Genomic DNA, 11,532 nt, shown 5'->3' on the forward strand with positions numbered 1-11,532 from the left:
TCAGTATTGAAGGATTTCTCAGAAAACCACAAATTTTCAGGAACAGATTAAAAACCTGAGACAAATATCTGTATATTCTGTGAAAATCTGGACAGTTGAGAGGGATGTGTCTAGGACATTTATAGCAAGGAGATACACATGAATGCAAAATATAGCCTAAATGTCAAATTGTTATATACTGGTTCTTTCACTTCTTATTTAATCTGAACTTGAGAAATAATCATTATTTCACTCATTCTGTGATTACCCATTTAATCCAACTTGAATTTTGTAAAGACAACTGGAGCTTATCCCAGATTTTGGTTGATGCAAGGCAGAGAAACTGTTCATTAGAATAAAGCATGTTGTATGAGGCACACTCTCACACACCAGTCATGCTTACAGGTAATTTTGAGGAATGGCAGGTCCTGTACAGCACATCCTTGTGATATAGGAGAAAAACAGACCACCCACCAAAACCTCACAGGGAGACTTGGATAACATACAGACTCTATACAAAAGGCACCCTAGCCAGGAATAAAACTACAGAACCAAATACTATGAGATAGTAATGCCAATCACCCTAAATAGTAATCAACAAAATTTAAATGCAAAATGTTAAGATGCGAAAACACAGTACCAATATTTATAGTCCTAATTCTTAGTTTGCATTGTGAATATTATTAATTAAACTATATAATAAGACTGAATATAATACATGAGGCTGTATGAGCTGTTTATGTTGGTCTCCCCATGTGTTATTTCCCCGACCCTAGTTCTCCTGTCGTACATTTCCACAACCTCACGTGCTACAATAATAAATAAATGACAAGACAGCAATTCCTGTGGCTGGTGTGATAGCCCTTTCAGGGCATTTTCCCTTTTCCCACAGTTATCCAGTCATGAAGTTGGTACATTTATGTGAAGGGGTACAGGGCACATTGCTAGACTGTTCTGATGATGCTACTTATAGGAATTGTTTTGTCAGTCAGTTACAACTGAGCAGTTAGGACTTTGAGTTGTTGAGAGGCAATTGTTTATAGGAGATGCAAGCCATGAAGCTGTGACTTGACTGTGTTTATCCTAAATGAAAAGATAAACATCTGCTTCAGTTTAACATGTGGACAACCCAAATGCCACTACTATTGCATGTTTACTTTCGCTGGCAGTGTTTTCCAATGCTATAAGACTGACAGATGGCAAAACATTATTTGTGCACAGAACATTGCATAAAACATGTATACTGCAATGAGAAGAACAAAAACATATATGAAGTAATGCAGTAAATAATATACAATGCTGAAACCTTATGTGAAGCTCTTATTACTACTGAGATTGCAAGCAAAAGGACAGCAGAAAGATATATAGTGTAGCTCTGGAAGCAGTAAAAACATTTCAAATTAACCAAGAAAAAAGAGGTATTTTTCCTTGAGTGGTACTCCCTCTTTGTAACCACAACAATCTTTCCTTATATATTCTAACTCCATTGCCATATCACCTTAAAGAGGGGTACAACACTTATTTTCTGGATTTTTGTTCTTTATCTTATTTATTATTTATTCATCTGTTTGTTTGTTTATATATTTATTTACTTATTTTGTTTGTTTTTTTGTTTTGTTTTTCTCCCCTTCAAGTTTACATTAGAATTTTGCATTTTCAATGTGTGTTTAAACTTTAAAATTTAACAGCCTGGTACTTAACCATTTATATTTTGATCACCTATATGTGTGATAGTCAAAATTCAGGATTACTGTATTTAGAAACTCCTGTTTCAGTAAGAAGACAACCCTTAATGATTATTATCCTTATTTCTCATGCATCCTATGGAAAGCTCTCCTCTACCTTGGCTTTGGACATTTGGTGAAATTAGACGCCATAAAACATGTCTTTTGTGGCTGCCCCAAAGTTCAGGTATCAGTTTAGTGGCACTGATGTGACCACAGTAACCTTACTCTGGGGGAACTGGCATGTCATATCACCATGATTTTATTTGTACTGTGACATATAGATCTTCTTTGGAGAGGTTCACTTTTACAGTAAATCATAACCCATCTTCCCTGTCTTGTTTTTTTGCTTTTTTTTTAAGAACTGGCTCTAACTGTAAAGCCCAGCACAGGCCTGCACCATTTGAAGGTACTGATGCAGATAATGTAACATTTCTGTCACACACCAGTCTTCAATCTCTTTTGTTCTTCCAACAGTTGAGTGCTGTTTGTGAGAGAAGAACACTAATAGTTTTTATTGGTCATATTTTGACAAAACAACATCAATGTTGTTTTTTATTCAAGAAAAGTTTCACTTTCTTCAAAGAAATATAGAAGAAAGTAGGTCATCCAATCTGACTGAAGTCTATTAACAAGTATTTTTTCTGGGAGTCAGACAGCATTTAAGAATTCTGCACCTAGTGTTTTCTTGGTTTAGAGCCCAGCTATAACATTGAAAATTATAAGAACCATCTTTCAATCAGACTATTAGACTGAGATGACTTAATGCTTCTAACGTGTCTCCAAGAGAAATATCTAGATCTTTAAAGAAAAGAAAAGAAAAACATTTGTCTAAGCATAAAGCATCAGAAAAAAATTAAAAATGAAGGTCAATAAAAGAAAACAAGAAAAATGATACATGAGAAAAAATTGAAAGCAGAGATGGAAATGGACAGCACTAGATTCTGATAAAAGAAAATCTTCAAACTTCATAGATGAAGTTGGCTTCCAGGAAATAGCAATCAAAAATCAGTCCCAACGGTACTGTCAATGTCGACTGACAATGGTATTTCAAGCATTAAAGACAAAGTATGTATAAACACTGGTACCCGCATATGATGTTTTAATTATTATTTTAGTGGCAAAAGAGATGCCAGACCCTGAGTACATGATGGTGAATAAAACAAAAACAGCAACAACAATAAGGGGCTTGAACCGCTATATGGGCAATCATTAGTACTCAGGCAATCCTGATAAATTTCTGTGACTTTAATGACTGCCAACAGAGTGTATTAGGCTTTTGAATCATGTAAGGAGCAATAAGACCATTGCAAGCTACAGGCTACTTTCCAAAGCCAGTGTTGTTCCACCTTTAAACTTCAAATAAGCAAACCTTCACAGCTATCAGCAAAGGCTAAAGGAGAGAAAAGAAAGCAAAAATGTCCTTTTCTTTATCTTCACAGGAAGAAAAGCATTTTATACAACCTGGACAAGCTCTCCCCAGTATTTGGCCTCTGTCCATAGTGATACATCCACTTAATTTCTACATGACCACATTACATTTCAAGAAACTCTTAAACAACATGAAATCATTTTTTAACCAAACCAGTGATGAATTCTGATCTCCTAAGATATAGAATATTGAAATGTTAAAACTACTATAATATGAGGGTAAAATTGCTCATCTCTGGAAAACTTTTGAATATTTATTAAAAGATATTAGTCAATATTCAGACATCAAGGGTCTATCATATAGGATTGCATATGCTATATGCAAATATCCAAAGGACAGAAAGACCTTTACAATAATTGGAAGGGTGAATATACAGGTACAGCCCTACCTACATCTCTGATCAGTAAGCCTATACCTGTTGCTTTGCTTCCTTTCAAAAGGAACAAAGGTTTCTGAAAAGAATTAGAACAATGTGGTGTGCTATCTGACCTTAGTAATAAGACAGCTGAAGAAACACAGCAACTTGCAGACTGAGATGAAAAACAATAAAGCTTAGTAATTGAATGATAATGTACAAGTCCATACTTTGGAATGTGCACATGTCTCAATGGACGCCATGTTTCGGTTACCTTTTGAAGGACAGTATTTAGTAGACATGTCTAACCAAGGTCTGAACATTTCCCCGAAGGGGAATGGCTCAAGTGCGTGCTGCACTGATCTCAGTAGTCTATTTTACACGCAGACAGTTAAAAATGCTAAGTCACTGGAAAAGAAAGAAAAAGTAATGAATCTTTTCAGATCCCTGTTATGTTCCATTTCCTCAGTTCTAGAGAAACAGTTTTACCTCTAAAGGAATCTTCATACAAATTCAAATTTTTCCCCAGAATCTCATTCCAGCAAACTCATTATGGGAGATTTAAAGCTGAGCTTTAGTGCACCCAAATTATAAAAATAATATTAAATAGTGACAATGGTAAAGGACAAAGAACTGCTTTCCTTTCCTTTCCTTTCTTATTCTCTAAGCCCCTGAGAAGAATGTTAATATCACATTCACTATTAACAGGTGTTAACAGTGCAGTTATTTTGCTAACTCAGTTGTTTACTGTTTAAGGAAAGGACAATGAAATGGTGTAATATATATTCTGCTGGCAAGGCATCAACTTAATATATGTTAACCCTGAAGCACAATAAAATAACATAACTGCTGGTGATATACACATTTATACTGGAAAATAAATATATAATGTGCTATATATTACAGCTAATATGCTAATAACAGAAGTACATAATAAAGTTTAGATATAGTGTTACTATAAAACTTAAAAACAGCATTCTAGATATCATGGCAAGTTGCTTAATAGTCCTACAGTACACCCTTTTTTAACATCCATAGCTTTGGAAAATGGCTCTTTATATCAACCTGAAAATATGACAGCATAATTTGGTGCCTCTTTGTTTCCCTTCGTAATTTGTAAGAGCCTTTCTACAGAGGATCATGCAGAATGCCAGTTGCATATTACATTATGTAGAATAGATGCTCTAATACCTTCCAGTGGAATGTACTGTTGCATCAGATATTTATATTTTTTCCTTCTGGCTTGCTCAAGCTATGCTACCAACCTCTATGAAACTGTTGTTAATCTCTTTCAGCAGCCCATTCTTCTGCCACATGAATGAAAGCTCAGTCTTCTGGTAGTACAACAAATAAAACTACATTGAAGTTTCTTAGGGACAGAGGTGTTGCCACACATCAGGAACATTTTCTCACATTTTTGATTAGCATTTATCATAACACAGTATGAATTCATAATCAGGATCTCAGATTCTTTTGCATATCTTCCCCTGTTTTACATGAATACAGAAATTCCCTCTCAGAGGAAATCAGAACAAAACAATCCAGATTTTTACAACATTAGCTTACCATAGGCAACCATGATTTCCAGCATCTTATGTAGTTATCCTATTTACCTCTTTGAACTCTGCTTCTGACACAGGGCCTTATGAACTCAATTAAGAGAAATTATGCATTTCAACCACAAGTTACTAAATCTTCCAGTTTGTAAGACAGAATTGTAATTATTCTCCAAATAAATGCTTAACATCGTTAAAATAAGCACACCTACAAGAAAGTATTCTTACCTACAAAAGGAGAAAACAGTTGTTATGCGGCTGTCTTCAGGAGAAAGAACTTCTTTATTCTGGATGGGATCCACTACATTAATCTTCTGTTACAGTCTGACCTATAATACTCTTTTATCAAATGCTGATACTTAGCAAACCATACTGTTAAAAACCTAACTACAAGGACTTTGCACTAGAACAAATAAGAAATCGCGTCTGTCCACCCAGAGAACTAAACTTCACATGAGAAGAAAATTCTGCCTGATTTTGAAACTAGTTACTACAGTGAACATTGAGTTCCCTTCATAAGTTTGAGAATGGTAAATGCAATCCTAAGGACTGAGACAATGTAAGTTTAATTAAGAGTAAATCATACAAAGTTCAAAAATGCTATGACTTGGTTCCCCTTTCTCCAAAGTAGAATGATCTGAGAGTTATTGTATAGAAGGATTGGGGAGTAGGATATGCAGGCCCCATATCAATAGTGCCGAAAGCTTGCCCTTTTGCAAAAAAAATGCTTTTAATATGCAAAACTGAACTTTGCAATTCACAGTTACTTCTCTTGAATTGAAGTTTCTTAGTTTTGGGGTTCACACTGAGAAATCTAAGACTTGCAGTAGGGCACTGTGAATATTATGCATGTATCTGCCAAAAGAAACATCTATAAGAGGTATTAAAGGCGGTGGCCATGTCTTTCTTTTAGCATCATCTCATGAGGTCTGCAGCTGATTCAGATTACTTCACTTTACAAAAGCTTTAAACACCATGTTCACTATCATGCCTGATTCCTTTGATTTGTTTGGTGAGCAGCCCATTATTCTACCAGTCTTCTCCACCATCTACCAAAACAAAATATCTTCTTGCTCCTATAATGAAGGTTCATAGTAAAAATAAACATTGCATAAAGGGTTATATCAAAACAGACAAAGAAGGTCTGCATTGAATTTGGTAAACAGCACTTATTTAAGGGAACAGTCACCCTGCAGTGGTGTGTTTCTGTATCTATACCAAGAAGAATCACATCAAAGCTGACATTTTGACAGCAGACTTCAGGGGTACAAACCCTAATGCTATGAAGGAATGACTGTATAACATGCTGACAAACTAATGGAAAGTCAGTATTGATGAACTATGCCAGGATACATGAGTTTGGCAGAGTTCACAGTATACCTATATGACAGACAGAATGCTGTTCAGATGGTTTGAACTTATGAAGGTTGCACAGAAATATGATTATGAACAGCTGATAAAGGACATAGCAGGACTAGCAGAAGATGGATGTGTCCAATGAAAGGGCTTGGGCAGTCACAGTGAAAGGTGTACCATGAATGTGACACACCTGCACTGGATTCTGACTAAAGTACTTACTGAGTATTGCAGTTCAGGGTACCTACAGGAAGATGGTTCGATATGCTGAACTATAAATGATGGGGGGGGTCAAGAGACAGAGCGAGAATGAATGCTGCATGGATGTGGGAGTTTCAAGGCAGGAGAGGTGATAGTGTACTACGGAGTTAATGGAAAAGAGCAATGCTGTGTCATTGAAAGAGGGCATATGAGTGCTCGAACTCTGGGATACACACTCGCTACAGATGTAGTAGTCCCTAACTAAACGAAGACTGCTGAAAGCTGAAGGGGGGAACTACAAATAATTACTGAAACTGTCCTTCATCCAGAACAATACTTCTGATAGGAAATATATTGGAAAAGTATCTAATGCTCAGGTGGATAGCAATCACCAAGACCTCAGTGAAAGTGGTTTTATTAAAGATAGGCCATACAAGTATAATTAGCCGCAGAACTACATATGATAAAATAATTAGTGGATAGATATGGGTTGCACACTTAAGTGTTATTTCTTTCACCTTCAGCTTAGCCTCTGAGTGGATTTCACAAAGACAAAAAAAAAAAAAAACAAATAGTATGATAGTAAAGGATGAGATCTCCAGAGATGAAAGTGATAATGTGCAGTTCACAAAGATGCATGTAATAACATGTGGAATGTCACAGTGTTGTCCACACAGACAGGGCTTTCTCAGGAATTTAAGTTTGGACTGCTTTAAGTTATTGCACAGAAAAATGAAACGTTTTAATTGCAGTACTAAGACTGAAATACCAGATTAGCTAACAAGTTGGCAAAGTGCTCGGTAACAACTGGTTCTGACTGTAAGAATTCAAAGACACTGCACTTTGAGAACTAGAACCTAACAATGAGATATTGCATGGGTGAGATGAGTTGTGCTACAGTTAGTAAAAGAAGAAAATAATGCAAGAAAATGTCATAATTCTATTCAGTGCATGTCGGCAACAGCTAAGGCAACTCTTAGAGTGTTTTGCAAGCAGTACTGTACTAAGAAAATAAAGATGATATCATAGGTGTCTCTTGCTAAAGTGAGGCTGTGTTTGAAAGACTATGTCCACTTTTCTAGGGCATTCATGAGTAGTGATATAAACTGCTTTAGGGATAAGACAAAGGCTGGGTAAGTTATGTTTCACTCACAAACAGAGGGATGCAAGCAGGGTTGCAGTGTATTGCTTGAAAGGCTAGTTCTGAAAGAAGGCAGCTGTAAGAAAACCATGCTGTCTGCTTGGCTAGTCTCAGGAGGCACTGTATTGTCATCTACTAATGAATAATATGTTTGTGCTAAATGATAGTTACCAGGTTTCAAAGGAATTCTAACATAAAAGAGAGGGTTCTTCACAAAGAGCATTACCATTGTCCTACAGAGCACCAAACAACTGCAACAGGATTTAAACTTAAGAAGCTAAACAGTTCATATAATTAACTGACTCATTATTTAATTTTGTTCTTAAGAAAACACTATTCCATTCTTAATTTTCTTTTAAGCACCATTTTTATGAAAAAAACACCTTGCAGAAGTAAATACAAAATATAGAAAAGTGCATCTAGCACCGTTAGTATATTACAATGAGAGGGTTTCCCCCCTAAAAGATGCAATGTTTATAATAATATCAAAAACAACATTCTTATATAGGACATAGTCGAGGAATCTAGCTTGGAGCTTTATGAATTAATCTTGTCATGAAGCAACAGGAAAACACACTAATGTAAACACACACACACACACACACACACACACACACACACACACACACACACACACACACACACACCAATGAAATAAATAATACATTCTATTAGTTTGAGTCTCATTTTTGTTTTAGTGTGGATCTTTCCTGTGACTATCAGGTTTCCATTCACATGTTTACTATGCCTCACACGTCCATTTACTGCTGTACAGGGTGATGTGCACAGAATATGTCTGAGAACTAAGCTCCTGAGACAATGAACTACTACAAGGAATTCTTAGAGTAGTAGCCCTACAAACACCGTGAACATCTCCTGTGCTGCACTAACTGTACAATGAACTGCTGACCTCCCTTTTGGACTTGCTTTGTCAGAAAAGGTTTCAGCAGGCAACGAAAGTCCACCTGAAGGGCTAGAGCAAAATGCTTCAACTTAGGATAAGTGTCTACCCTGAACTATATCATGCAGTTCATGCACTTGGATAAAAGTCAAAGATATTATATAATGAATGGTCTGCTATACTGCACAAGTCCTTATCTCAGTTGTGTAATGCCCTATAGTCTAGATGCCTTCCAGTCTGATGTCACTTGTTTATATTTGGACCTACATAATCTGCCCTAGGTAGATACCTTGATATTACATACCTTGTACCTCATTTGGATGTTACTTTCCAGTACAAAATGTGTCAGTTGGATAAAGAACTTTAGGCTCATTACAACTGTGCTGGTATTAAATGTGCACATAAAAATAAGCAACTCCATCTTTTTTTAAAGTTTAACTTTTAATAATATACCTTTGAATCTGTTTTTTGAAAGTGTAAATAAAAATAAATACGAGCTAAACAATTGCAGGTATGTTGCAAAACTAGCCACTTTTATAATATAAATGTAAATTATCAGTTTTAAAAGCAGCACCTAAAAACAGCTTCTCAATACACAATTAATTGAACATAGCCATTGAGTTACCCAGATGATTTTTTTTATGATGTTGTTAATTATTTTTGTCCAGTGATGTAAATCCTTTAATGCCGAGCTGTAACAAGGTAAGCAGTTTTACATACAAAACATCTTAATGTGAATGCTCTGACTGCCAAATTTCATTCATTGGTAGCTGTCAGTCATTGTCAATAAGTATTTGCAACATTTTAATGACTAGCTAGCTACCTTAAGCTGATTTACCAATAATCTTTATGACATTGAGGTATATTTTTTGCAGTCAAACTTTAGTGACATATTCCTTAGAGCTTACCCTTTGCTTTTATAAACCTACACATATCTACTGTCATATGCTATTCAACAGTCGTGTTAATCTTTTTTGCATACCCAGGATCAAATCACAGTTGAAATGAGATATATATGTGAAAACAAAACTTCAGTACCCAATTAGTTACTTTGGAATTTGTTTTCAAACACACTTGTGTTAACAAATGTGCTAAGACTCAGTTATTTCAATTATTTTACTAAAACATATGGCCTGGATAAAGCTTTGGTGCTCCAGGAAGAGACTAGGACACTTCATTTACAGTGATATACCCCTTTACTGTTCCTGAAGATTTGCCTCATTAGCAGAGTGTCACAGGACACTTTTAAATAACCTTCTTCAGTTACGTATTGTAGTCTTAAAATAAACCTCTTACATTTCTCTTTCTTTTTAGACTGCTGCAACCAATGCCCTTTGATGGTTGAAATGTTAACAGAATACTTTATTTGACAGTGCTCTGTCCAGGGTACTGAAATTGTTTGCTATTTATAGTTATATAGCTTAAGCAATAATGCATATACTTTCCATACCAAAAACACTGACACCACTATGTGGACAGATAAGGAAACAATACATAAAATGCAGTACTCCTGATAATAATTCATTATTCACTGGCAATTATTATGTGGCTAGACAGCTACATTAAAAAGCAAAACAGTTGAAAATGATTTCTTACTTTCATATATGCATTAAGGTAAATAGCAAAGTACAGTAGGAAAATAAAACATAACATAAGTTACATCCTTATATTTTTCCTCACTGATATTTCTGTGGATACTTATTTTGGTTTCTGTTCATTTGACTAGACTTCAACAATAACCTAGTATGCTAAGTTAACCAATGAAACTAACATTTATGTTTCTTGAATATTTTTGCAGTCTTTAGTTCAGAAAGAAGAAACTAACCAATGATCTTAGGTAGTAAAAAAAGCTAATATATTACATAATCACTCTACTGCCTGTCAGTTTATATATTTATAGTCCAGCTATAGAAAATAAGAATTGCATACAGTATGTTCAATGTGATTATATCATAATTAAGTGATAAATGAAGTATTTTGTTATCTTACCTTGTGACCAAGTTAAAAGTAAAAGCCAAAATCCAACAGAAAACATCCTGCATTTACACCAGCATACACACAAAAAAAATAATAAATCACTTGAATATTTCAAAAGCTAGTGTGTTGCTGTTTAAGAGGAAGATGAGATGCAGAACAGGATGCAGCAAGGTGATGGTGTGTATGTGCTCTAGGGATGAATGAATGTGCGTGAGTGTCTGAAGCAGAGTGGCTTATGCAGGATCAGATGATGGGATGCATTTAAGAATGTCCTTGATGCTGTGCAGTGAAAGACTTGTACTCCAACAGTTTCATGCCATTGGCTGTGAGCAGGAGACGGTACAATTTAAATACCCAGCATGCTGCAAAGGAAATGATGTCAAGCAACCAGAGAATTAAACCAACAGCTGTTGCTGACTAGAAGTCATTCATCTCTGTTTATCACCCTTTCATTTTGTTTGCCTGACATGGCATGCTAAGTACTGCTTTAGGGGTATGCTTGTCATGTGTAATTTTACTTTAACAAAAGATATGTAAGCCTGGCAAAACAAATTGGTGAGCTCTGCAATTATATGAATGCAATCAAAATGTAAAATGTGTTTGACATGCAAGTCTAAAAAGGTATTATGTTCCTAAGTCATTTAAACACACCTAAGAACATAGAAATCTGATTATGCTAGCACACACAAAAGTATGCACACATACAGACAAGGAAACAAGTATATACACACACATATGCAGACAGACAAGGAAACAAGTATATACACACACATATGCAGACAGACAAGGAACACACACACACAGACACACACACACACAAATATTTTAAGAATTGAAAAGTAGACAGTAGATTTTGATAAGTTCATGAAAAATGTCAAGGCACATATAAAGCAGGCAGAATTTCCTATGT

The 11,532-nt window shown here is 35.4% G+C and overlaps 1 protein-coding gene across 2 annotated transcripts in view; it reads right to left on the minus strand.

Moving 5' to 3' along the window:
* LOC122794531 (cilia- and flagella-associated protein 251-like) overlaps positions 1–10,946 on the minus strand; it is a 325,579-nt gene extending 314,633 nt beyond the window's left edge. The window contains exon 1 of one of the 2 annotated variants that reach the window (XM_044063015.1): positions 10,635–10,946. In XM_044063015.1, the coding sequence (XP_043918950.1) occupies positions 10,635–10,680 (46 nt within the window). In that variant the 5' untranslated portion in view covers positions 10,681–10,946. The remainder of the gene's footprint in view (positions 1–10,634) is intronic. The other variant, XM_044063007.1, reaches the window with a different exon arrangement.
* Between the last annotated feature and the right edge of the window lie 586 nt (positions 10,947–11,532).

This window comes from Protopterus annectens, chromosome 1.part0 (assembly GCF_019279795.1).
Source record: "Protopterus annectens isolate FY-2018-M chromosome 1.part0, PAN1.0, whole genome shotgun sequence".
In the NCBI taxonomy this organism is placed as follows: domain Eukaryota; kingdom Metazoa; phylum Chordata; order Ceratodontiformes; family Protopteridae; genus Protopterus; species Protopterus annectens.